Below are 26,912 nucleotides of genomic sequence, written 5' to 3'. Positions count from 1 at the left end.
TGAGACAAGTCAGTGGAAAGAGTATCACATCAGACTGAATCTGACCCCTGCTTCTGATACAGGTTAACCCCTCTGAGACTTAGTTTCCTTGTCCATAAAATGGGAAAATCATACTTAATGGGGTTCTAAGATAATGGGTATAAATTCACAGTATCTGTCTCATGAAGAAGATGAGTAAGTGGCAGCAGTTATTAATGTGATGCCAGTTTTGTATGTCATAAGTTGTGTTAGGGTGAGAGATGATAAAGCCAGGGAGGGATGGGATGCAGATGCAAGAGGAGACGGTTCATGGAGTGAGCGCTTAACTTCGTTAGCTTCATCAACTACTAGCCTTCCACAACAAGCTTGAGTCCCTGGGAATTTAGAGCTCACCTACAACCCCTAGGTTTTGGGTTGTTTTGTTTTTGTTTCTTCTGAAAGATGGCGAGCAGATGATCTGCTGGTATTACCAACTCTTGTTGGAGAGCTGGAAGTCTCTATGAACTTCATAAGCTATTACCATAAATTGGGAAAGAGGAGTTATTTGTGTTAGGCATTGTGGTTGTGTAATTTCCTTTCATCCTTACAACAGCCCTCTAGCAGAGGCTGTGCCTTGCCCATTTCCCCTGGGCACTCACCATTCTATTACATACTCACAACGTCCTATTGCAAGAACTTTCCACTCGCTGCCTTAGCATGTCTCTAGACTTGTGTGTGGCACAGGCTGGGAAAGCTAGGACTTAAGCCCTAGCAGTCCTCAGCTAGTGAAAAATGGAAGTTGGAGGATAAATACTTGAGCCTCACCTTAGTTGGGTACATTCCCCACTAGAGTTCCCAGAGTTCCTCTGTGGGATTGAGCCTCTGTAGCTCCCAGCAGCAACTTAATTATGTATGTGTTCTGTTGTTTTTCTTTTATTCCTACCTCATTTCCAGCTCTGTTGTCAGTGGTTTCTGGATCAGGGCTGGTACTTGGGTGAGGGACCCTCACCACATAAGGGTAGAGTTGGCACTTATGTGATGGTATGAGGGCCTTTTTACATTTTGTAGATAGGCATTCATAAGCATCACCCTAATTCTAGCCTGGCTGGGATTGCTTCCCAGTTAAGATATTTGCACTCAAATTAGATCTGCCTCTGGGGAAACCCAAACTAAGGCAAATCCTATGGAGAAATTAGTCTCCGTGTTTTATCCTTGGAAAACTGAGGCCCAGAGAATTGAAGAGATTTGCCTAATGTCATACAGCTGGTAAATGGGATGGGATTTGAACCCAGGTCTGCCTGACACTAGAGCTGATGCTCTCTGTACTTCACTACACTACCTCCTGCATCTCACTTGAGTGCCAAACTCAATGAAAATTTTAAGTTTGGATGGACTCATTCTCACCTGTGAGGCAGAGTAGCTTTAGCCTTAAGTTGATTTAGTAGATAGAAATTGGGCTGAGGGGAAGGCAGTAGTGGGTGGTAGTACCATTGGGAAGATAGAAGAATATATAAACCCAGAGTGGAAAGGCTGCTAAAGCCATATGCACCAGGAAGGCAGGAAAAGGTTACTTATTTCCTCTCAGTTTTGAAAGCCCTGGACTGGGGCACCTGGGTGGCTCAGTGGCTGAGCATCTATCTTCAGCTCAGGTCGTGATCCCAGGGTCCTGGGATCGAGTCCCATATCACGGTCCTTGCAGGGAGCCTGCTTCTCCCTCTACCTATGTCTCTGCACCTCTCTCTCTCTCTCTTTCTCTCTCTCTTTCTCTCTTTCTCTCTCTCTCATTCTCTCTCTTTCACCAATAAATAAAATCTTAAAAAAAAAAAGCCCTGGACTATTGAAGTTATAGCTCTTTGATTTAACAAAAATTAACTGATATCTATTACATGTCAGGTCTAAATCCTGGGCCCTGGGGCTCAAAGGATGAGAAAAAGAAACATTCTCTGGAAGCACAGTACAGTGGGGAAAGACAAACATAAACAGAGGATTTTTCTTTCTTTCTTTTTTTTAAGTAGGCTCCATACCCAGCATGAAGTCTAACTTGGGGCTTGAACTCACAGCCCTGAGATCAACACCTGAACTGAGATCAAGAGTTGGATGCTCAACTGAGCTATCCACGTGCCTCTAAACAGATGATTTTAATATACTTGTCAATGAAATGATATAAGCCCATGTGAGACACTGGGATCAATAGACCACACTCAGCTGGGGTCAGGGCTAAGAGGAGCTCATCAGGAAAGGGTCCACAGCATTGGTGGGGACTGAAATATACTTTAGAGGATAAGGAAAAATTAGGTGAAAAGGCTGGACAGGGCAAACAAAGGGGGAGGTTATTCCAGATAGATCAGCATGAATAAAGACTAAACAAGAAGCAGCTTGATGGGTGTAGGAGATCTGCAAGGCACACCTGGCATAAAAGGATGTGGGGGGGAACAGTGGGGAACTTACAAGCCTGTGTGCTTGGCTCCTGGGCACTATCTGCTATGAGAAGCAAGCCTGTGAACAGCTGAGTAGGGAGAGCCTGGCACCTAGCCCAACACTGGCTGCAACCCACCTTACTCTGACCTGACCACCAATTCTCATTCCTTAGTTCCTTCTGGACAGCTGGAGATTGGTACTAAGGGGCTATGAGGGAGGCTTGTTAGGATGTGTCCTTCTTGTTGGTCAGTGGCCATCTGGCATCTGAAGAGAACTGTTAGCCACTGCTATGCCTCTGCTATAGCCAGGGCTGTCACAGGTGCTTACAGATCTCAGACCCAAGGCATTTCTACCCTCCACCAGCCCAGACACAGACCTTCCCTGACACTCTGCCTAGGGTGCTGGGACTCCTGCTCCTGGAGAAATAGATACAGGACTTCAAGAAACATGGATGAAGAATCCTGGCGTTACTTGTCAGGGAACATATCCTTACCCTGGCCCGGAAGACTGTGGACTCTGGCTGTCAGCATGAATCACATTCAGTTCCATATTCTCTCCCAACTAGACAAAGCTGAGAGAGACAAGCCCCAGGCTAGGCAGGATGTTATGTTATGGGTGATGGCCACTCTGTCCTCCTTATCCCCACTCCAGTTTTCCTGTCTTTCAGAGCCTATATGTCTGATTGATACCCAGTGAAATGTGCAGCAGGGCTGATAATCTGGTGTGTTTTCAGGCCCAGTCATGCCAAAACTAATACAAGAGCCACCAACCCTGGTCTCCATCCTGGTATATGGAACCATGTTCTGTCTATAGATAATGGTAGGGTTAACTGCTAATGAGATAGCCCAAGGTTTAAAAATATCTGCTCACCAATTTCCTGGAAATTAAAATTGGTGTAGTATGTCTTGTCTCCTATCATGGTGAGTGTCTTAGGCTGTTCAGATTTCTATAACAAAGTACCACAGATTGAGTGGTTTATAAAAAACAAATTTCTCACAGTCTGGTTGCTGGAAGACTTAGATCAAAGTGCCAGCATGGTTGGGTGAGAGCCCTTTTCCAGGTTTCAGACTCCCAACTTCTTGTATCCTCTCATGGCAGAAGGGGCAAGGATGATCTCTGGGGCCTCTTTTATGAGGGCACTGATCCCATTTATTAGGGCTCTCCCCTTATGACCTAATCACTTTTCAAAGGCCCCATCTAAAGTCTTCACCTTGGGCATTAGGTTCTCAACATAAGAATTTGGGGAGGGGGTATAGATATTCAGACCATAGAAGTGGTCATAGTGACACCCCAAGGTTCTAGGCATTCAAGAAGACTAGTTTGGGGAAAACCAGCTTATGGCCAACAACTCTACTGTAACCTGAGATTCCCCTTCCCCTTCTTGTTGAGAAGACCTAAAGTATGAACCTACTCCCCATTCACCCCCACTGGGCCTACCATCTCAAGGCTAGACTCCACAGTCTGGCTGTCACCTCCCCCATCATATATCCCCACCTACATGTATCTTCTTTAGGTCTTCAGAGCTGAACTCCTTACCGTGAAGACTGGACTATTGCAGCCCTTGTGCTCCATGATTTTGTACATGCTCTTCTCTTTGTTAAGGATCACTTCTGCCAGCATACTGCTATTCTTCCTTCAAAGCTCAGCTTCTCAGATTGCCCTGCCCACTCTAGGGCAGAGTTAATCTCTTCTTCTTGTGTACCACATTGCTTCTTGCGCATTAGTACTTCAACATTTTGGAAAATTGTCTATTGTACTGTATATCTCTCATGCTAGGCTTCTCCATCTTTCCAGAGGTGAGCCACCACCTCAAAACTTAGACTCTGAGTATTTGTAAAGTGGATGGAGCTCTAAGCATTACAGAGAGGATGTCCTAGGGTCCTTGACCTGGTTCAGGGCTCCAGCTTCCTGCAGTCATCTTGCTTAAGTTTGCACCATAGCCCTGCCTGCCCTGTGCTTCTCTTAGGGCAGACTCAGAAGGAAGTGCACCTTCCTGAATTAACTGTTGTCTAGTTAGTAGTGTCCAAGAAAGAGAGTGGGACATTACAACTCGGGTGACCCATTTTATTTTTGGATGCAAACCAGGTCAGTGGAATGCCTCACACTGAGAGAGAAGAGCTCACGCCTAAGGAAAGTAACCAACTACTTCTCCCAGGTAAGACCCTCCTCTAATTCTTGCTTACTTTGGCCCCAGCCCCTCACCTCCATCTCTCCAGCTTGGCCCATGCTAGTGGAGTAGAGGCTGGAATGACTATGCCAGCTGGTCCTTGATGATAGCTCCCATCCTTGGCAGGGGTCCCTGGGATCTTTTTCAGAAGGATGGCTCACCTCATGTATCTGATGCAGCTGAGTTAAGCTAAGAGCCCAACTGTTACTCAAACCTGTGCAGACCCTGGCTGGATTCTGGGAATCTAGTGATGTGGGAGACATGTTTCTCCCCACCGGGCTCAACTCGAAGAGGCAGACATGAGAACATTTACTGGGAGTATAAATACTGAGGTTCCTTGGGGGAAGCTTCATAGTCTCTGGCATGTAGAAGTACTGAATAGATGATAGAAGAGTGAATGAATAAGAGAGTAAATGAATGAAAGAATGATTGAGTTAGCTGGGCCTCAAAAGGAGAGTGAAAGCTTACTCTGTGTGTAGTCATTGGCCCTTCCTAAAATTTTAATTGCTTCAGTTACTCTATTTTTCCCTTGAAACAGACCCATAACATTTGTGAAGTTAACATTCCTGTTTGATAGATTTGGAAATTAGGTGTATGTGACTTCGAGAAAATTTGTTGGAAACTGATTTCTTAATTCTCTGATTAAGGACCTTCCCCCCCAAATTTTTCAAAGCTCTATTAGCACCTACTTATGTGAAACCCTGTGCTGGGGTGAAGATGCAGATGACTCAGACACAGTGGTTCCAAACTTGAGGAACACCATAAACAAAGGCTGGACAACAAGAGACAGGGCAAAACTTGTAGTCAGTGTGGCTAGAGTATGAGGGGGAGTAGCAAGAGAGAAAGCTTAGGGTCTACAGTGCTGTGAAAAAAGAGTTTCAGACCTTTTTTTTTTTTTCTGCAATGGGAGATATCAAAATGTGAAGGTTTACCTCCTTTCTTAGGGGAGATAGGTCTGGGGAATGGCATGATAAAATCTATGTTTGCACAGTCATTCTGGTGATGTGTTGGAGTTGGTAGGGCAGGGAGGTGGACAGTATCAGATAGGAGGTTGTTGGAATAATCAGATGGGAAGAAGTTTTAGGGCAGTGGCAGTGGGAACCAGAGGGGTGATATATAGGAGAGCTCTTTCTGTTCTTAGCTTTTTCAGCCTGAGACCTGATTGCATAGAGGAAGTGAGGGTCAGAGAAGTACACAGGTAGACAGGCACCTGAATAGCTGTGTGAGTGAGCAACTTCTATGCCTCCAGCCAGGGTGGAGGACAGGAAAAGTTTCATGGGGGAAGAGCGAAGGAGAAATTAATGTGGCTTTGACTGTGGAGTTTGAGGAACCTCTCCAGCCTATAGAGAGTGATGTCTAAGAGACCATTAGAGTTTGGGATTTGGCTCAGGACGGGATTTGGGAGCCCTGACATAGAGGTTTTAATCAAACCTTGAAGATGATAGATAAGACAACATGGAGAAGAGTGCTATGGCCAGAAGCAGGGGTGGAGTGGGGCATGTTTAAGAGGAGAGGAGAAAGTTATGAAGATTATGAGAAACTCAGGAAGGAGGCCCAAGAAAGACTGGCTGTCAAAGCCAAGAGATGAGAGAATTTCGCAATGAAGAGAATGCTCATGGCTTTGCCTGCTTGATAGAGGACAGTAAGGGTGGGGACTAAGGAAAAGGCTGGGGTGGGGCAGTCAGAAGCTCATAGATGACCATAAGGAGGATAAATTCATGGGCATGAAGGTGGGGAGGGGTTGCAGGGGTGAGAATGTATCTTTCCTGAAGTCTTGCTGTTATAGGAAGAGAAGTAGACTGATTTCAGTGGACAGATGCCTTCTGCCTATCTTGAGGCCTTCCCTGAAAGGTACCTGAATCAGCGAAGGCCCCCTTGGGAACTTCTTGGAACAGTAATATCACCTCTAGTTTCAATTAGCAAAATAACCAAACATTTCTATAGTCCTTTACAGTGTGCAAAGGATTGCCAGAACTATAAACTCCTTTAATCCTCATAGGAACTGAATTTTTGTTCTGTTATAGAGGAGGAAATTGAGGCTTATAGAGTTTTGATTTGGATTCAACTAAATAAATCTGAAGGCATACTCTGTGCAAGGTTCTTTTGCTCTCATTATTTCATTCGCCCCACACAGCTCTTCGAAATATGTTGGTCCCCATTTGGCAGATGAAGAAAATTAGGCCTCCACATTGGAGACCTGGTACTAAGTGCTTTGTGGAGAGCTGGGTCCTTGACTCTGAGCACAGAGGTCTTTATATTCTGTATCACTATACCTTTCGAAACCCACCTTGTGTTGCACATTACATTTCCCAAAGCATTCTTCGAGTCTTAATTCATTTAATTCTCATAACAACCTTGTAAAGATAGATATTTCCTCCCAGACGAAGAGACTGAAATTAAAAGAAGTCATAAATGACCTATCTGAAGTTATGCCACTAGTGGAACCCTCTCTGAAGTGCAGATCCATCCCTGTCCACTTCTCTCTTCAGGATGAAACTTGTACACCTTAGCTTGGTATAAAGGCTATCTGTAGTCCAGCCTGCCTGCTTTTCTAACAGTTCTTTGGCCCCTTCTTACCTCACACCCTTTGTTCCAAACATCTAGAACATCCCTGAACTCCCAAGCACAGTAGCAGGTCCATCTCTATTATTGTCCATGTCAACTGTACTGTGATTGTTGGTAAGGCTGTGAGATCCCTCAGGGCAAGGCCTACATTGCTTTGTACTCCAACATTTGTCATAGTAGGCATCAGGAACTGGTGAAGGAATGACAGAATGAATAAATGACATTGGGATTAGAAATCAGCCTTCCCAGTGCTCTGTTAATACATGTGCTTCTGGAAAATGGGGGTCTTCTGATTGATTACTAAAGGATCATTGATGGTTAGAGGTTCTGAGTTCTGCCTACAGCTTTCTTCCTGGTTCCCTTCTGAAGGAAGAAAGTTAAGGGCCACAGCCTCTGCAGGCCTGTAGACTATGTGGTTCACCTGGGCTGTCCCTTTCTTCCTACAGGTAGCCACCCTCCAATGTGGAACCACATGGACTCCATTGGGCCAACAGGGTTGCCGCACAGGGAAGGAGTCCCTGGCTGCTCCCAGGAGGGCTTGCCCTACCCCTCAAACAGCTCTGAGCTGGTAAGTTTGGCCTATTCAAGGCTGTCAAGAGCAGGATCAGTTGAAGATGCCATAGGGCCATGGACTTTCAGCCATGCAACCCTTTCTAGTTCACCAAGCCTTTCATTTTAAAAAATATATATATATTAATTTATCCATGAGAGATGCAGAGAGAGAGAAGCAGTCTCCATGCAAGGAGCCCAATGTGGGACTGGATCCTAGGACTCCAGGATCATGCCCTGAGCCGAAGACAGACGCTCAACTGCTGAGCCACCCAGGTGTCCCTCACCAAGCCTTTCAGATCTGATCTAGTAGCTCTCTCCTTTGTGGCCCCACACAACAGCAAGGTGAAGATTATCTTCTCATTTTATAGCTGAGGAAAAGGAGGCATAGAGAGGTGAACCGATTTGAGTTTTAACTCATGACAGGAGACTGAGCTGAGGTATTTCAGTTCCAAAGGTATTACTTTTGCCACCTTGCTACACAGGTGCTGTCCCTACCCTGAATGGGTTGACATAGTCTAGAAAGGACCCTCTTGGGGTTTTCTGGTAGAAAGCTGTATTCTTTTTTTTAAAATTTTTTTATTTATTTATGATAGTTACACACACACAGAGAGAGAGAGAGAGAGAGAGAGAGGCAGAGACACAGGCAGAGGGAGAAGCAGGCTCCATGCACTGGGAGCCCGATGTGGGATTCGATCCCGGGTCTCCAGGATCGCGCCCTGGGCCAAAGGCAGGCGCCAAACCGCTGCGCCACCCAGGGATCCCAGAAAGCTGTATTCTTAAGCCTTCCACTATTTCTACTATTTCTCTAGTCACTCCTGCACATCTCCCTCCCTTCAATATAGCCACTGCAATCAGGCACACAGAGATGATTTCAATGCTGAACTCAACTTGGAGGTTATTCTGCATCATAGTTCATATGCCTCAGTTTAGCTCAGACTGTTTCTCTTTTCTGTCATCTTGACTAAGATTTAGAAACTCTTGCATATCACACCATCAAGCAGGAAACACTTGTGTAAGTCTGTTTCCTCATCAGTAAAATGGAGGAAAATAAAGTCTAATCCTTCCACCCCCTGGAGGATTAAGTGAGCTAATGGAGATAAAGAAGCTACACAGAGGAGGCATCTATGAAAGAGTTCTTGAATTGTTCCCTGCAGTTTCTTTAGTTTTCCAGCTTGTTCTGACATCTTCTGGACTTGGCTTGCTGCCCAAACTGTGGGGGAATCACCCCTCACTGCATTTCATTCTCCCACTTCACTCTTGTCCAGTTTCTGCCCCAGATCCTGCTGTAAACATTTCTTTTGCATGTAACTCACAGCTGGGCCACAGAAGTGAGAAATGACATGGCCCCTGACACTGGGGACTCAGAGGGCTTCTGAGTATTATTATTTTCTCAGTCCTATTCCAGGACTACACAACCAGGAAACGTGGCAGGGCAAGGACTCAGATGTAAGTTTTCTCATCCTATGGGGTTTCTTTACTGCAACCTTCATCAGCTTTGGGTTCATTTCAGGTGAAATTCCATTCATGTGGAAACACCTCTTCAGTCAGATCTGGGTTCAAATCCCATTCTATCCCTTAATAGCTGCTTGATTATTCAGATGACTGTCTCTCCCTGAGCCTGAGTTTCCTTATTTATAGCATAACATAGGAATAACCCTTCCTGGTGTGCATGGCTGCTAGAAGCATCTCCTATAATGTAAACATGGAACTGAACATTTGACACTCCAGTTAGGATCATTTGCCTCCTTAGGGATCTATTTTCCACTCTCTTTCTAAAGCAGAGGTGAAACTGAGTCATCCCCATGTCCCTCACTGAATAGCCTCTTCTCCCTGGCTCCCCCTGCTTCTCTATTCAGATGTCTGAGTGTTACTTTACAGATATGGGTCCAGTAGGGGCAGTGGATCATAGGAATGGAATTCCTGTGGGACAGGCAATGAGGACCTAGGAAAGGCTAAGCCCAGGAGAATAGAGTCTCAGGTTGGGACTCCAGCAAACCCAGGGAGGTTGCTGGCATCTCTTTGAAGGTCAGGCCAGAGGGTCCTCTGGGAGCATTTCCACATAGAAGTAGAGTGCTGGGGCTCCTTTTAGCTCCCCTACAATGGACTACTGGTGGAGAGGAACCTGGGATGTCCCATCCTCTGCTTTCTGCCTGCCTACCTCTCCTATCATTCTGATTCACCCCTGGCCCAGCCTTCTCTCAAATCCATCCCCTTACTCTGAAGAAAATCCCTTTATTCTCTTCCCCAGATCTTCAAATGGCTTGTTCCCTTCCTCAGGGAGAACTTTTTGGACCAATATTCAAAAATACCTCTTCCTCCCCTTGGTCAGTCTCAAACTTCTATTCCTGCCTTAAAAAAAAAAAAAAAGTTAACATTATGACCAGAACCATATTATATGTTTATTTGCTTCCTTTCTGCCTCTATGCTGAAATCTGAGCTCCACAAGAACAGAACTCAGCTTGTTATGCAACATATAGTGCTTAGAATAGTGTTGGGCCCCTAGTCGGGGCTCAATGTCTGCAGGAAAGATGGTTGACTAATGGGAGGACTGTCCTCCACGATGTGGCCTCCAAGTTCTCCTATGCTGAATTTACTTAGGCTCCAGAGTCAAGTGGATTGGGAAAGGGAAGTGCCTAAACTAGAAATTCATTCACACATTTGTTCACTCTTTTGCTCATTCGATGAGTGACAACTCACTGAGCAGCTCACCTCTGGGAAATGGGCAGCTAGAGTAAATCAGTGGTATGACAGGAGAGAAGTCTCCCTAAACCCTGAATACCAAGAAGTGGAAGGGGCAGGGGACATAGGGATCTGATAAGGAGCTGCCAGAAAATGAAGTAGGAGGAGGGAGGTGGGTGAGTCTCCCCTTCAGGAAGGCGCCTTCTGAGAATGTGGGAACTAAGTATGGGCTATATGCAGCAAGAGAGCCGAGGTGTGTAAAGAGGTGAAGAGTGGGGTTGGGTAGGTGCTGGGGAGACCAGTAAGGCTCAGAGAAGGCTCAGGCAAGGCTCTAGTCAGCCCCTGGGAAAGCCAAGGGAGGTGCAGGTCTGGACTGGTAAAGGGAGGAGCAGGCTGGGTAAGGCAATCCTGGTTGGAGTCAGAAAATTTGGTTGGCAATGGGACTCTTGCCCGGATATTAGCCTGTTTCTCCCCAGGTGTTGGAGTGTCTACAGCAGTTCAAGGTGACGGGGACACAGCTGCAGCAGATCCAAGCCAGCCTCCTGGGCTCTATGGAGCAGGCACTGGGGGGTCAGGCCAGCCCTGCCTCTGCTGTCCGGATGCTGCCCACATACGTGGGGTCCATCCCACATGGCACTGGTGGGTGACATAGACTAAGATGGATGGCCAGGCCCAGGGAGAGAGTTCTGATCTGGGGGAGGGAACAGTTTCTTATCCCTCTTTCCATTAAGGTTCCCAATTCTAATCTCTAATGAGACGTTGCAGTCCTTGGGGGTGTTTCTGGGAGGCAGAGGGCTTGGTCTCACCAGCTGCATGTCTTTCTGTGACCTGTTTGCCCCAGAGCAAGGAGATTTTGTGGTGCTGGAGCTGGGGGCCACAGGGGCCTCACTGCGTGTTCTGTGGGTGACCCTGATGGGCACTGGGGGGCATAGGATGGAGCCCCGGAGCCAGGAGTTTGTGATCCCCCCAGAGGTGATGCTGGGTCCTGGTCAGCAGGTGAGAGCTCACTGCCTAGTCTCTGGGAACTGGCTGGGTGGCTGGGGCTCTGGTGGGCAGAGCTGAGCCCCTAATCTCTCCCACAGCTCTTTGACTTTGCTGCCCACTGCCTGTCTGAATTCCTGGATGCACTCCCCATGGGAAAACAAGGTCTACAACTTGGGTTCAGCTTCTCCTTCCCTTGTCACCAGACAGGCCTGGACAGGGTGAGACAGAGTGGGCATGGGGACAGTGGGTGGAGCTGCAGCTCCATGAAGTCTATTGAAGGAGTGACCCAGCTTTTCTGCCCCCAGAGCACCCTTATTTCCTGGACCAAAGGTTTTAGGTGCAGTGGTGTGGAAGGCCACGATGTGGTCCAGTTGCTGCGAGATGCCATCAAGAGGCATGGGGTGAGTGGAGACAGGGGTAATGGGAGGGTGGCTTGTGTGGCCTGGGCCTGGGCCCAGCACACATAGGCTGTGCCTGGGCCTGCTTTTCTTTTCTATTTATATCTTTTATCCAGTTTAACCCTGGGGTAAATGTCACTACCACTCCCATTTCATAGGTAAGGAGACTGAGGCTAAGAAAAGTCAAATAAATTTTTGGGACCATAAGGCAAAATAAAGATGAAAAGGCTTGACCCTGTCTTCAAGGACCTCACAGTCTAGTAGGAAAGCATTCTGACAGAGGATTGTCCCTGTCAGGAAGGTGGTTTCAATGACGCTGGTAGCACTGGGAAGGGTACATCAGGACTTGGGCAGGGGTTTTAAGGAGGAGTTTGCCAAGTATATAAGTTGGGACTGGGGTGGAAGGTCTGTTTTCTGAGAAGGATATATGCAAAAACTTGGATGGCTGAGAAAAGTGAATCTGGATCCATCTGGACTAACTGTAGTGATGCTAGTGGAGGTAAGTCAGGGTCAAGAGGGGATGGCTTGGGAAGCTAGGTACCTACAGTGCAGTCTTCAAGGTACCATGCTTGCTTACAATCATCTTGGTCCTGTGGGGACCACTGGTGTTCTGGAGGTGATAACTGACTTTGGGAGCCTCTGAGAGCCCCAGGGCCTAAGTAGAGGGTGGAAGAGACAAGAGGGAGTGTGGGATGGAAGGAAAATCCTGTACAGGGTGGGAGGACCTAGAGTATATGTGTGGGCATGAGCACACATGTGTTTCATGGACTCTGAGCACCCCATCAAAGCCAAGGCCTTAGTCTTGCCCATACCCCAGGTTCCCCACTCTGCCCACCTAGGTCAGCCATGACCTCTGCCCTCTCCATTGTCCAGGCCTACAACATCGATGTGGTTGCCGTGGTGAATGACACAGTGGGCACCATGATGGGCTGCGAGCCAGGGGTTGGGCCGTGTGAGGTCGGGCTTGTTGTAGGTGAGCCATGGGCTACTTGTGATGATGGGGGGGAGGGGGCACAGCTACCTGATGGTCAGATCCTGATGAATTCATCCCTGCCAGACACTGGCACCAATGCATGTTACATGGAGGAGGCAAGGCATGTGGCAGTGCTGGACGAGGACCGGGGCCGTGTCTGCGTCAGCGTTGAGTGGGGCTCCTTCGGTGATGATGGGGTCCTGGGACCAATGCTGACCACCTTTGATCATGCTTTGGACCGAGAGTCCCTGAATCCTGGTGCCCAGAGGTGGCCTGACCTTCTTCTCTGGGCCCTATCACTCTTCTGCTCCCTTCCTTGCTGTTGTCCCTGAACTCAGGCCCCTCCCTCTTGCTTGTTCATAGCATTTCCAGGTTGCATCCTGGGGGGTGCTGGCCAGGCTCAGAGAAGGAAGGGCTCAAGATCCTAGAACCCAGAGTTTTCAGCCCTTAGCCCTCTCTTATTCCTGATAGATACTTAAGCCAGAGGGGGCAGCAGGGTCTGGATAAATACCCACCTATCTCCAGGGAGGCCATTTGCTTCTGGAACCTACAGTCTGGGGGAGCCTAAAGAAAATGACTCTTCTTTTGGGGCCTTTGGAGTTGGGGCCAGGTGGGCTAAGGGCTTAATTAAAGAAAGCTCTGTCCAGCCACTCTTCCCTACCTGTAGGTTTGAGAAGATGATTGGGGGCTTGTACCTGGGTGAGCTGGTGAGGCTTGTGTTGGCTCACCTGGCCCAGCAAGGGGTCCTCTTTGGTGGCTGCACCTCCCCTGCCCTGCTGAGCCGAGGTAGCATCCTCCTGGAGCACGTGGCTGAGATGGAGGAGTAAGTAAGGAAAGCCAGTGAGCTTAGACAAGGGCCTTCTTGGCTTGGGAGAGGGGAGGATGCTCTGTCGCCCAGGTAGCCATGGGGCTGGGGGGGGGCAGGGAGCTTTGGGGCTACTTGAGTCCCACAGCAGTACTCTGTGTCCCTCCAGTCCCTGGGCTGGGGCAGCCCGTGTGCATGCTCTCCTGCAGGACTTGGGCCTGAACGTGGGGGCCTCAGATGTTGAGCTCGTGCAGTATGTATGTGCAGCTGTGTTTACTCGGGCTGCCCGGCTCTGTGCTGCCGCCCTGGCTGCTGTTCTCTCTCGCCTCCAGCACAGCCGGGAGCAGCAGATACTTCAGATTGCTGTGGCCACCGGAGGCCGAGTATTTGAGCAACACCCCAGGTACTGGAAATACACACAATCCTGTGTGAGCAGGTAGCAAGAATGTGTGTGTGTTTTCCATACAGACCCAGAGGGCACTCTGGTTCCATGGTTGCAAGGCAGTGGGTACCAGTGGCATCCTAGCAGAGTAAGGTCAGGTGGGGACTAAGGGAGGCCAGAAAAAGAAGAGAGAAAAGATGCTTCTCTTTGGATGTGCAAGGGAAGGGGACTCTGGGGGTCCCAGGAACACTGGAGACACTGGGCATACGGTTGGTGTACAGATGGATTAGAACTGAAGGGATTTGAAACAATGAGGCCCAGGGTTTCAGCTGGCCCAGGGTTTCAGCTAGCCCTGGGGTTCAGGGTCAGGTGCCAAGCCAGGTATGTCTGCTTTGTGTCTGTTTGCATAGTTTTCTCAGCATCCTGCAGGAGACTGTAACGCTCCTAACCCCCGAATGTGATGTCTCCTTCATTCCCTCTGTGGATGGGGGTGGCCGGGGCGTGGCAATGGTGACTGCTGTGGCTGCCCGCCTGGCGGCTCACCGGCACCTGCTGGAAGAGACCCTGGCACCTTTCCAATTGAACCGTGAACAGCTGGCAGCGGTGCAGGCACAGATGCGGGAGGCCATGGTCAAGGGGCTCCGAGGGGAGGCATCATCCCTCCGCATGTTGCCCACTTATGTCCGGGCCACGCCTGATGGCAGTGGTAAGGAGCTGGGCTGAGTGTGGGGCTGGAATATGGGAGGTCACAGTGTGTGCTTTGTCCTGGCACTGAGGATCTCTGTCCCACAGAGCGTGGGGACTTCCTGGCCCTGGACCTGGGGGCACCAACTTCCGGGTTCTCCTGGTGCGTGTGACTGCAGAAGGTGTGAAGATCACCAACCAGATCTATTCCATCCCAGAGAATGTGGCCCAGGGCTCTGGACAGCAGGTACCCACAGCTTGGACCTGGTGTCAGGGGCAGGGAAAGGGCCAGGATTGGACCACCCCCTGACTTGCCCTACACTTCAGCTCTTTGATCACATCGTGGACTGCATTGTGGACTTCCAGCAGAAGCAGGGCCTGAGTGGGCAGAGCCTTCCGCTGGGTTTCACCTTCTCCTTCCCATGCAGGCAGCTTGGCCTTGATCAGGTGAGGGAGGGAAGGCCAGGAGAAACCATCCATAAGGGCTTTTCACTCTCATACCCTTCATGGAATGGGCAGGAGGCTGGGAAGAGGGCTTCAAGTATCCTGGGCTGGGGATGCAGGTGGGTAGAAGCACGGCTGGGCTGAGCCAGCCTAGCCTCAGTTTCACTGGACATGATGTGTGCAGAAGGGAGTGTGGTAAAGTGGCCTGGAATCCAGGGATGTAAAGAGGCCTGAGATGGAAAAGATTATAGATAACTATGGGGGCTGCCAATGGGCAGAAAATGGAGCCAGGTTAGGTCTAGGCACTTGAGAGCAATGTAGGCTCAGAGTAGTGCTGATGAGGGAACACACTGACTGTCTACCCCACAGCCCTGGTATACTGAGCTAGGGAACCTATGGGGATCAGAATTAGTTCCTGTCTCTCGAAGGGGCTTAGTTGATTGGTTTCTTTGCCCTATTTCCCCTTCCCGACCTTGTTGTGTCTCTCCCATGCCTGGCTTGGTCTTGGGTGCCTGACTGGAATAGCAGAGCAGCAGGCACAGATCTAGACACAACACCCACTAAGCATAAACCTCTACATGTCCTTCAACAAGAATGCTAGACTTCTCAGTGCACACATCTGATGCTTATCATGGAGACGGCTCCTCCCATACTCTGGTCCAAGCTCCTAGGAGTTTCCTCCTCAACACCCCCAACTTCTGCCAAAAAGCCTCCTGTGAGGAGCTTGCTGCTCCTAAAGTTGCTCTAAAGTTGCTCACTATGTTCTTCCTGAAAAACTGTCTTCTCTTCTCCACCCAGCCTTTGTGTAGTTTTCAGCTCTGCTCCAGCTCTGACCTCTCTCAGACACATGCCTCTGTACTTGGCTTTCTTTTACACAGTGGCCCTTGGGAATCGGACACTTGGCAGTGTCTCTCTACTGGTCTGCTCCACTCTAGGCTAAGAATGCTGACCCCATTTGATTATTCCTTGTAAGACTGCGAGAAGCAGGTAGGACTCACTATGCAAAATCAGGTGTGCAAAAAGAAACACGGTTCTGTTCATTTTCTAGAACTGAACTTAATTTCTGTATTGAGCCCACATTCTTTTTTTTTTGGTGGGGGGATGATTAACTTCATGATAATCAGTTTAGGGACTTCTTTCCCCAGGCAGGGGCCCTTCTCAGTTGCACGGCATCCTTTGCTGTGTACATGCAGACACTCAAGGAAGTCAGGAGATGCCTAGGCCTCAACTGTGTGGACTCGGCCACTTCCTCTCTTGGTTCTTGACACCTCCTTGACAACTCACTTTCCCTTCCATGGGCAAGGAGGACAGAGACCTCCTCTACCCTCAGATCGCTCAAATCTCTTATGTCTCCTCCCTTCCCACACAGGGGCATAGCCCAAGCAAAGGCATAGGATAACTTTCTCAGGAAACTAAAATCTAAAACCTGGCTCTGAGGTACCCCCAGCTCCCCTTCCCCAGACCAGGGGTCTTTTTTTTGTCTGGGAGCAGGGAAGTGTTGCTGCTACTTATGATCTGGGCTCCCCCACATTAACCCTCTTTCTCATTGGCCGTCTCACTCTTTGGTCTCTGTTTTTGAGACAATGCGCACAGAGCACTCTGGCTGTGGTTATATAGGGAAAGGGATAAAAGGCAATATTGTTGGGGGAAGTGTCAGTTAATACCTTTAAAATCTTCTGCCCCAAAGATTTTCCTTTTATTAAAAAAAAAAAAGATTTATTTCTTTTAGAGAGTGCAGGGGGTAAGGGGAGAGGGAGAGGGGGAGAGAGAGAGAGAATCCTAAGCAGACTCCTTACTGAGCGTGGAGCCTGACACAGGGCTAGATCCCATGACCCCAAGATTATGACCTCAGTCGAAATCAAGAGTTGGACCCTCAACTGACTGAACCACCCAGGTGCCCGCTGAAGATTTTCATACCTGCTCAGCATGCTCCTACTTTGGGCAGAGCTGTCATTTTCTAACAGCAGGAAAATAATTCCCCCTGCCCACTCCCTCAGAGGAAGCACACTTAGAATAGTCCTAGACTAGAGAGCCCATTGCTAAGTTCACAATATAAGACCCATTTCTCACAATAAAGGCCTATCTGTCTTGTCTCCTCCCATCCTGTCTAGGTGCCTGGGTTCTGGCTTTTTTCCACTTGTCCTTCACTCATATTTGGAACACACAAATGAATCTCCTATGGACAAGGGTCTGTCCCTAATTCCTCAATTTCCTTGCTCTCAAGTGACTCTTGCTAGTTCTTTCTAAAGGAGCAGAGTTTTTTGTCATTTGGACTTTAGAGCCTTCTCTGTCCTCCCCCTTCTCATACACAGCACTCATTTTACCAGCTCTGTTCATTCCTAACCCAATTATGAAGGACTATTCCTTCTGGGCAGCCGTCTCAAAACGTCCAGACTCTCAGACCATCTGAGCATTCTGGCACTAATAATAGAAGACACAGGTAATATGGTTATTAATAGGTTTCTTTACACTGGAAGGCTCCTGGAGAGTTAGGAGGGGGCAGAGTGAGCATGGAATCTTGCTTGGCGAGGAGGGATATTGTATGCTTTGATGGGTTAGGAAAGGGTGAGTGAGATTCCAAGGGGCCTTCACCTTCCTGCCCCACCTTTGTCCCACCCCAGGGCATCCTCCTAAATTGGACAAAGGGTTTCAGTGCGTCAGATTGTGAGGGTCAAGACATTGTGTGTCTGCTTCGGGAAGCCATTGGGCGAAGACAGGTGAGGAGTCTGTCTCCAGGGGTGCTTTGGGGATGTGGCAAGACTTGAAGGGAGCAAAGGGTCTCCTCCTTCCTGACCTGGGGGGTGGAGTGGGTGGCTCTCTGCAGTAGAGACCTCTGGGTCCAGTGCTTGTTGCCATGACAACCACGTTACCCAGCAACTAGCAGCATCCTTTTGTGTGCAGGCAGTGGAGCTGAATGTGGTTGCCATTGTGAATGACACGGTGGGGACCATGATGTCCTGTGGCTATGAGGATCCCCGTTGTGAGGTCGGCCTCATCGTTGGTGAGGAGGGCCCTGTTCTTTTGTGCTCCTACTGCCTCATGTTAATTCATTGCCCCCTGTTGATTCCTCAGGTTGGAAGTTCCTCTGGCCTTGGGAATGTGGCATCATTCCTGCCTGACTCAACTAGGCCCTGCAATACTCTTTTGGGCTGGGTGTCTGAACTTTGGTTGTTTAGCCCAGCTCAGCTACTGATTCAGTCACTTAAGCTTTCTGAGCCTTAGTTTGCCCTTCTGTTAAATGAATGTGAGTTTTGTAGTCATACAGATTTGGGTGGAAATACTAGCTTTGCCACTTCCATCTGTATGATCTCGATCAAGTCACCAGAGCCTCAGTTTCCTTCTAAGACAGAGATAATAGTAATGCTTGTCTCCAGAATCATGAGGGTGAGAGGTGAGGAAAAAGTGTGGCACAGTGCCTGGCTCATGGTACATACTCAGTGCTTGGAACTAGGTAGAGGCTGAGAAGGGGTAGAGGACAAAGAGTGAGCTGTGAGGGTCCTTCAGGTAGTCCTTGAACTTTATTAAGCATTTCTCCTCTGGCTAGAAGGGACAGGAAGACTATACATAAAGACAGGATACATACCCATTTTCTCAAAACTGACCATTTAGTGGGGATTAAGCCCAGAACGGCATGTGACAGTCAGGGAGAGCTGAATCTGACTCTACACAACAGGGTGACAAGGCCAATATCAAAGGAAGTGGTCCTAACAGGAATGGAACTGGAAAACAGAATTTGTCTAGGCAGGGGAGGAGGGTTCTCACAGCTCTTTGGGCATCAGTCTCCTAGGGCAGGAGATATGTGGGAGCCTCCTTTTGAAACTGGGAGCTTCTTGAACATAGAGCCTAGAATGGGGAGATGCTCAGGAGAGGTGTGTCTAGATTGCTGTGTGAATAAACTAGTCAGAGGAAGTCCAGGTGGGGCTGATTAGGAGAGCACCTGCCTAGAGCTGACAGTATGTTGGGAAGAGGAAGGGGATGTCTTTACCCAGGTATGCCTTCTGCCTAGAACACCTTTCCTTCCTGTGCTTCCTGGCTTCAAGGTCAAATCCAAACATCATTTTCCCTCTGTAGCTTTTCCTGACCCTCTAGGCAAGAAGTCTCAGCTGTGCTCAAGTTTCCCATGATGCTCTGCTTTGCAACTTCTATTGGGTACATACAGGCGTTACCAGAGTTAGCTCCTTATTGCCCAACCTCTGGCCACTGTGGGGCTCCTTATGGCTGATTCCTATGTCCCCAGCTTCCGGCCCAGAATCTGCTAATTTGACTAAGAATCTGGAAAGGTAGCCCACGGAGCTTGGGTCTCTCAACTGCAGACAGCGGGGGAGCTCTCACATATCTCCCAGGGGTGTTCTGGGGTAACATGGAAGATACCATGATGGTGGTCCTGGTAGGGAAAAGTAGCAGAGGCCTAAAGGGTTTGATGCTGCCAGGGTCTGCAGAAGGAATGTCAGGAAGGCAGGCAGACCAGGACATAGGACAGGTTGTGACTGTGGGGAAATGGAGAGGTAAGAAATGAGCCCAGATTTTGCCATCTCAGTCTGAGGAGGGCATGGGGGGGGGGTTCTTATCTATGTCAGTAAATGGCTTCCACCCTGTCTTCTCTCTAGGGACTGGCACCAATGCCTGTTACATGGAAGAGCTTCGGAATGTGGCAGCTGTAGCTGGGGACTCAGGGCATATGTGCATCAATATGGAGTGGGGTGCCTTTGGGGATGATGGGTCTCTGGGCTTACTTAGAACCTGCTTTGATGCAAGTGTGGACCAGGCATCCATCAACCCTGGCAAGCAGAGGTATGGGCAGGACTGGGTAGGGGCAGCTGGTGGTGGCTGATAGTCACTATTATGGTAGCAGATAGATTCTCCTGACCTTTGTGCTTTCATGCAGTTTTGAGAAGATGATCAGTGGCATGTACCTGGGAGAGATTGTCCGCCACATTCTTTTGCATTTGACCAGCCTTGGAGTTCTTTTCCGGGGCCAGCAGACCCAGCGCCTTCAGACCAGGGACATCTTCAAGACCAAGTTTCTCTCTGAGATTGAAAGGTGCCTAAGGCCTTATTGCCTCCTTCTACCTCCCAAAGAAATCTATCACTTTGGGTAAAATGCTAGTTGGTGGGAGGTCCATTCTGGAGGATGGAGAAGTCATAAGGTGGGAAAGCTAATGCTGGACCCTGGCTCTCTGTGTTCTATTCCTTCCTGTCCCCAGTGACAGTCTGGCTCTGAGGCAGGTCCGAGCCATCCTGGAAGATCTGGGGCTGCCCCTGACTTCAGATGATGCCCTGATGGTCCTGGAGGTGTGCCAAGCTGTGTCCCAGCGGGCTGCCCAGCTCTGTGGGGCAGGTGTGGCTGCTGTGGTGGAGAAGATCCGTGAGAACCGGGGCCTAGAAGAGCTGACTGTGTCCATAGGGGTGGATGGGACTCTCTATAAGCTACACCCCCAGTGAGTCTGGGTGCTGGGGTGGCAGGGGGGAATGGTCCAGTGGGGTCTGGCTGGCAGGAGCTCACCTCAGCCCCTCCCCCTCACAGCTTCTCCAGCCTGGTGGCAGCCACCGTGAGGGAGCTGGCCCCTCGCTGTGTGGTCACCTTCCTGCAGTCAGAAGATGGGTCCGGCAAAGGTGCAGCCCTGGTCACTGCTGTTGCCTGTCGCCTTGCCCAGATGGCCCGTGTTTGAAGAAGTCTCCAGGAACTACCCTTATTGGACCAGGGGCCCAGGTTCCACCTATCCTCAGCCACCCAGGACTCCCAGAATAGCTCAAGTGTGGCCCTTCTGCAGCCGCTAGCCTTGACCTCTGGCTTTCCCAGAGAGAAGGAGCACTCGGGTTAGCAATATATATATATAATTTATTTACATTCACGTCCGCTAAAATCCCTACGCGCCCCGGCGGCCGGGCAAGTCTGTGTACATAAGGCCATGTGTAAGTGCACGAATGCACTTAAGACAGAGTCAGGGCACGAGCTTCACACAACAGGTCCCGCATGGGGGAACTGGCCAGCCCCAGAAACGGGCATATCACGGCACGCACACTTGCCATTGTCCAGCCCGGGACTCCCATTGCATATTCACATGCCCTGTTGGGCAGGGCTCCTCCAGGCCAGGGGCAGGGGGAGGATCAGGGAGGAGCCATTGGGTGTCCCTGGGTGGATGGGAGAAGGGCAGCATGTGAGAGGCAGATGTGGATTGACACTGGGTGTGAGAGACGTGAGTGGCCTCCAGGTGTACAGCATGAGATGTGTGTATGTGTGTGTGTGAGCTGGAAGTATGTGAGATGAGCACACGAGACATGCATGGGCACATGCCTGTGTGGTGGTTGTGTGCCTGAATCCAGGGGCCACCCCTTGTCCAGCTGTGGCCCTTGGTCTCACAGGCTTGGAGCCAGGCCCCTCAGATGCACCCCTACCTGGCAGGCACAGAAATGTTTGCATAAGGTCCAGCTCAGGCAGGAGCTCTGGCGGCCATGTCCCAAGCCCAGCGTGTGCGTGCATGCCCGTGTGTATGCGGCCTCCTGGCCAGGGGCAGGAGGAGAGGTAGCATCACAAGCACATACACACACACAGATGGGCTGGGGCTGGCTTGGGCTCTAGGCACTGCCCACCTCTGGGGCAGGGTCAGAGCAGGTGGCAGTCCCAGCAGGCCTTGGAGGGGTGGAAGTGTGGGCAAGGTCTGAAGGGCCAGTGTTAAGGGACAGTGTCTGCCAGGAGGGGGCCTGTCCACACAGTTCCCCCTGAGTGTGGGGGAAGGGCCCCATCTGGCCTCTACCCGTCCCTGGCGGGTGCCAAAGCTGGTGAGAGTGTAGGCGTTGTAGGCCTGGCTGGCCTTAGCACTCTGCCTCTGACACCGTGAAGAGGCCAGCGTCTGGCTGGCCCAATCCGGCTACTGCTGCAGCCAGCTGACTGAGGTTGCCATTGGGGAAGTGCCGTGCCTCCCACAGGTTGAGAATCATGGCTGTGGGGCTGGGCTTGGAGGCAAAGAAGCTGAGATGGCTGTGGAAGGGAGGGGACAGGAGCCAGTCAGCAGCCCTGCCTCACCCCAGGTTGCACCCTTCTGCCTCTCAGCCCACCCAAGGGCAGGACCTCCCCTCAGCCAAGCGTACTGGATGCATTGGCTGCTGGTAGATGAGGTGCAAGCCCCAGAGAGCTTCCTATCCACCCTACCCGACCCACTGCACCAGGATGGACTGCAGGGGGCCTTCACAGCCCCTCCCTGCTCATCTCCTACCCACCTGTCCAGGTGGAGTTTCTGGGCCAGAGTCCGCCAGTCGGCACCCCGGCTACAGGGTGGGTCGAGGCTGGAAATGATCTTTTGCCGAATGAGGAAGGGGATCTTGAAGGCACTGGGGCCCACTAGGGCTGGGACCCCCCCTTCACTCTCCAGAGCCAGCAGCTCAGCAAATCTTGTGTCCTGGAGGTGGGGAGGTGTGGAGGCGCCTGTTAGAACTTTCATGGCCCAGGCCCACTGCCACCTCCTGCTGGGGGAGCACCCAAACCATCTCAGGGCATGGGGTTAGCACAGCCACTGTTTCCCAGGCACCCCTGGTATGCCAGCACCCTGCTCACTAGAGGTTAGAGGGTCTCAAGGCTCAGAGGTATGGTGACCTGCCCAAAGGCACACAGCCAGTGAGCAGAGGAGCTATCTAGCCTCATTCTCCTCTCTTCCCATCATCCCTCCCCAAGTCACCCCTACTGACCATTCAGAGAACTCACTGCATTCCACTCACTGCCTTTGTCCTCCCCACTCAGTTCCCACTGCCAGAAGCCCCCTTTCCCTCACTGCTGTCTCTTAGTCATTCTTCTAGGTACTGTACAAAGTTCCTCCTCCTCAGCCCCAGGGCCCCCAGGCGGCTTTCTCTCTCCTTGCTGCTGCTCCTACATCCTCTTCAATCTCCAACCCAAGTCAGATTGCGATTGCATCTGTCTGTTTGCATCTGCATCTCTCTCCCTGGAGACTTGGAGGAACCACCTAAGCAGTTTCTAGGAGGAGGTGGGGTTGGGCTTGGGGACCAGATAAGCCAGGATAGGCCAGGTATGGGGCGGGGGGGGGGGGGCGGTTGGCACATTTCTGCAATGCCGATGCCCCCTTCTGCCCACCTTGGTGATGTTGAAGTTGATATTGAAACTCTGCCCATCGCCTTCTACTTGCCACACCCACACCTTGCAGGCCAGGTCACTGGTGCTGGGGCTGACGCGCTCCAAGGTGAAGGCGCAGTGCAGGTACTGCTGCGTGCCGTTCCAGATATGATAAAAGGGGATCTCCTGAGGGGGTAGGCGGAAAGGCTGCATCAGGTGTGCTCAGCGTTAGGGGTGCCCCCTCCAGGCACCCTGAGCGCCCTCACCTGGTAGCTGACGAGGAGCTTGCTCTTCCATAAGGAGCTGGGCACATCATGGATGGACAATCGCAGGTTGTGGTAACTGTCCTTGAAGTGCAGGACTCGAGGCTCCTGGATCAGCTGTCCCCCCAGCTGCTTCTCCAGCTGCACCACCTCCTGCAGTGCAATCCAGGCAGTCAGCTAATCCCTGGGGCCGGAGCACCCTTCCCCATGTCACCCTCTTCCAGAAGGGGGTGGTGAGCCCTCAATGCTGAGGGGAGGGGGACGGTGGCATGTGGCCTCCCTGTGGCAGGGTGGGGGCGAGTGATACCTTGAGTGCGTCATGGGTGTCGTGTAGGCAGTAGACTCGGATGTTGTACTCAAGGGAGGTGCAGGCCACGGGGGCAAACAGAAGCAGCTTGAGGCGCTTGGTTGCGGCTACGCTGAGGGCCTCTCCCACCAGGGCAAAGCGACCCAGTTGCTCAGTGAAGACATAGCAGGCGCCAGCCTCCAGCTGGCAGTAGTAGAGGTGGGAGGGCGCTTCCTCGCCCAGGTGCAGCACATCCTGTGGGCAGGGCCCGATGGGTCAGCTCCTGGCCAACAACTCTGAGGAGTGGCCAGGCTGGGGAGAGGGTGGCTCTCAAAGGCCAGGTGGGAACCCCAGGCTCCACTCTGAATCCCCCAGTGCTCAGGTGGGCGGCTTGGGGCTGTTCCTGCTCACCTCCCAGCTGCCCTCACAGGACTGCTTTTTGAGACGCAGGCTCCAGCTCTCTGGGCAGGGCTCCCCACAGTGGTCCATGGCGAGGATGACTGGCCTGGTGAGCAGGACTCCAGGGGGCCCGCAGCTAACGATGGGACTCAGCAGGGTCTGACAGCCAGCTAGGGGCAACCTCAAGTGGGGAAATATAGGTGGGGAGGGAAAGGCATCAGTGGGCTGTCCTGGGAGCTGGCTGGGGCAGGGTAGTGGCATCCCATGGTCAGGGCCCCAGAGCTGGGTGGAGCTTATGGGTAGTTTTCCCTACCCTCCCAAGTCGGACCGTAGATGGGCTGGGGTGTCATGGTGACCCGCCCAGCCCCAGCAACAGGGCCCACGCCCACACCTCACGTCCTCTGGCTTGTGCAGCGTGAGGTAGATCTCGTAGATCTTTCCTCGGGGTATGGCATCTGGGGGGATGAGGAGGCTGATCCCTGTGACAAAGTAGGAGGAGGGTTGAAGTTTATCAGTGCTGCAAAGATACAAAACACTCCCTTCTGCCAGCCCCTGCAGGAGCCTTCCTTTGAAGACTGTGCCAGCCTGGACAAGGGGACAGAGGTGCCACAGGGACTGCCAGGCTGTCCATCTACCTACACAGGCATGAAGCTGAGTTCTGGTGGTCCCAAGAGAGGCTGAGGGAGCTCAGGTGAAAAAGCATGCCTCGTTGGCCTGGGCACAGACAACTCTGGAACAAAAAGGTGCCAGGTATGCTGTACCTACCTGACCTGTCACCCAAAAGGCACTGGGTAAGACCAGGGCACTCCCTGCTTAAAACTTTCCATGACTCCAGCATAAGGCCCGGCTTCCTGGCCTGGCATTTAAGGCCCTCACCTCTGGCCCCCACTGCCTTTCCAGCAGCTTTTTCAGCCCAGACTGTGCTGTACACTTGACCATTCTGAAGCTACTCTCCTGAGCATACCTCTGCCTGGGTGCCCTACCCTCCTGCTCTGCTCAAGTTTTCCTTCTCTCCATTGGCCCTGCTCATCTTTGGGGATTGCCATTCTCAGCCACCATGACTCTGCTCCTGGTTGTTGCTCTGGTTGTTGGTTGTGGTTGTTACCTTGCTGGGTTGGGTAGACCTCCCTGGTTTGGGAGCCATTGCACACATGTCCTCTTGTCTGGTGGGTTCACCTCTGTCCCAATGTCTTGCAGGCAGCATCAGAAATGACTGCTTAGTGAGGAGTGGTTCAAGGGGGGAGGACGAGGGACAAGGGCTGCAGAGTTCCTCTGGGGATGGCAAGGAGTGATCCTGCTCCACCTTCCTGCTCTTTTAGGACAGGGGTGCCTACCTTAGGAGGGACTTCAGGGGCACGTGACTGGGGAGAGGAAGGAATTCTATGACCAAGTCCAAAAGCTTATGTTTATGCTCCGGCATGAACCCTGAGGTGGGTTGGTTGGAATATCACTACTTCCCAGAAACGGACGCCCAGGAGAGGGAAGCCATTGATGGCATATTTACAGCTACTGCTCCCTTCACCAGCTCTATGCTGCCTCCTGGTACTGGCTGCCAGTGTTGGTGACAGTCCCAGAGATCCATGTGTGTGAATGCTCCCTGTGGCAGAGGTATACATACTTACACATTCAGTGGATGCTAATGTCTGGTACTCAGGGCAGGGAGGAAAAACTAGGGGACCTGCTCTCCTGAGGCACTCAGCTCGGTGGGTAGAAAGACAAGTGGATGGTAGTAAAGGGTGCTGGGGGAGAGCAGGGAGGAGTGGCAGCCCCCCTGCTCCAGAGGGAATGAAAGGCTGATGGTCCCTGAGTGCCAACTGTGCGCCTGTCCTTTCTGAGCTTAACTTGGACCATCTCACCTCATCATCCTAGCAACCCTGTGAGGAGGACCTGAGGCCCAGAGAGGGAGAGCTGCCAGGCCAAGACCTGAATGAGAAGTAGTAGATAAGTCAGTGAATGGGGGCAGAGGGACCCATGTATGCAAAGGGAAGTCACAGTGTGCTTGAAGTGCTGAGAGCCCACCGGGACTGCCATGTGCAGGGAAAGAGTGCATAGAAGGGTATGGCACCTGGATGGGAGGGAACAGACAGGTCACTGTGGCCCTGCCCCATGGGCTTTGGGGCATGGGGAGCCCCGAAAAGGGTTCAAGAAGGGGAAGGACATGATTAAGTCTGGCTTCACTGGGTGAATGCTTGTTGCCTTGAACCAGATGAGAGGTAGGTATGATTGCCTGAGCCAAAAAGGTGGTGGGAAAGAGAACTTAGGAGGATGCAGGAGCATTTGAGGAGGAAGAATGATGGGATTGGTGTGTGACTGACTAAAGCTGTTGTAGGGAGCAAGTGATAAAGAGTTAGGAGGTCAAGGTGACCTCCAGTTTCTGGCTTGAACAACTTGACTCCGCTGTCCCTGAGGTGAGGAAAGCCAGGAAACAGGAGGTTCTGGGGGAGGGTGGGAGACAGTACTGTTTTAGGCACCACAGGAATCTGAGGTGCTGTGAGACATCCAGATGGAGCTGCCCAGGAGGCAGCTGGGTGTATGATTCTGTCGCCCAGGAGAAATGTGGCTGGGGATGGAGGAGTGGGAGTTATCTGCACAGACATGGCGATTAAAGCCATGGAGTAGGCGAGAGTGCTCTGCAAGAGGGTGCCAGGCAGGATCTCTGAGGAACACCTATATTAAGGGAAGAAGCACCAGGAGCAGCTGGAGAGGGGCAAGAAAATCAGGGGCATGTGGGGTCACCTGACCTGAGGGAATAGAGAATTTCAGGGTGAGAACATCTTCCTCAGAAGATGACTATGGAAGGGGTCTATGGATTCCCTGTCATGGACCCTGTCAGTAGGGTTTCCATGAGGTGGTAGGTGGATGGCCTCCTGTCCAGGCATTTGTCCTTTGCCAC

General features: G+C 51.2%; 2 protein-coding genes across 4 annotated transcripts in view; one reads left to right on the top strand and one right to left on the bottom strand.

Annotated features, from left to right (window-relative positions):
- The first annotated feature begins 4,384 nt into the window (after positions 1 to 4,384).
- On the top strand, positions 4,385 to 20,736 carry HK3 (hexokinase 3). Its single transcript, XM_055325000.1, is given in 20 exon segments — positions 4,385 to 4,531; positions 7,555 to 7,676; positions 10,816 to 10,978; positions 11,181 to 11,335; positions 11,422 to 11,541; positions 11,629 to 11,724; positions 12,595 to 12,694; positions 12,779 to 12,962; positions 13,362 to 13,517; positions 13,669 to 13,902; positions 14,292 to 14,587; positions 14,674 to 14,697; positions 14,700 to 14,812; positions 14,893 to 15,012; positions 17,631 to 17,726; positions 17,911 to 18,010; positions 19,617 to 19,800; positions 19,895 to 20,050; positions 20,214 to 20,447; positions 20,534 to 20,736. Coding segments are annotated over 20 exon segments (2,859 nt in total). The 5' UTR covers positions 4,385 to 4,470; the 3' UTR covers positions 20,679 to 20,736.
- A 113-nt stretch (positions 20,737 to 20,849) lies between these two features.
- The window catches only part of UNC5A (unc-5 netrin receptor A), a 61,965-nt gene continuing 55,902 nt past the window's right edge, over positions 20,850 to 26,912 (bottom strand). For 2 of the 3 annotated variants that reach the window (XM_055325002.1, XM_055325001.1), the window contains 7 exons: positions 24,411 to 24,498; positions 24,032 to 24,200; positions 23,642 to 23,875; positions 23,338 to 23,487; positions 23,093 to 23,257; positions 22,228 to 22,406; positions 20,850 to 21,988 (listed from right to left, as the gene is read on the bottom strand). In XM_055325002.1, coding sequence (XP_055180977.1) covers positions 21,823 to 21,988; positions 22,228 to 22,406; positions 23,093 to 23,257; positions 23,338 to 23,487; positions 23,642 to 23,875; positions 24,032 to 24,200; positions 24,411 to 24,498 — 1,151 coding nt within the window. In that variant the 3' untranslated portion in view covers positions 20,850 to 21,822. The remainder of the gene's footprint in view (positions 21,989 to 22,227; positions 22,407 to 23,092; positions 23,258 to 23,337; positions 23,488 to 23,641; positions 23,876 to 24,031; positions 24,201 to 24,410; positions 24,499 to 26,912) is intronic. The other variant, XM_055325003.1, reaches the window with a different exon arrangement.

The sequence above is a fragment of the Nyctereutes procyonoides genome, unplaced genomic scaffold (genome assembly GCF_905146905.1).
Source record: "Nyctereutes procyonoides isolate TBG_1078 unplaced genomic scaffold, NYPRO_anot_genome, whole genome shotgun sequence".
Lineage (NCBI taxonomy): Eukaryota > Metazoa > Chordata > Mammalia > Carnivora > Canidae > Nyctereutes > Nyctereutes procyonoides.
Note: the sequence above shows the minus strand (reverse complement) of the source record. Positions and strands in the feature narration are given on the sequence as shown.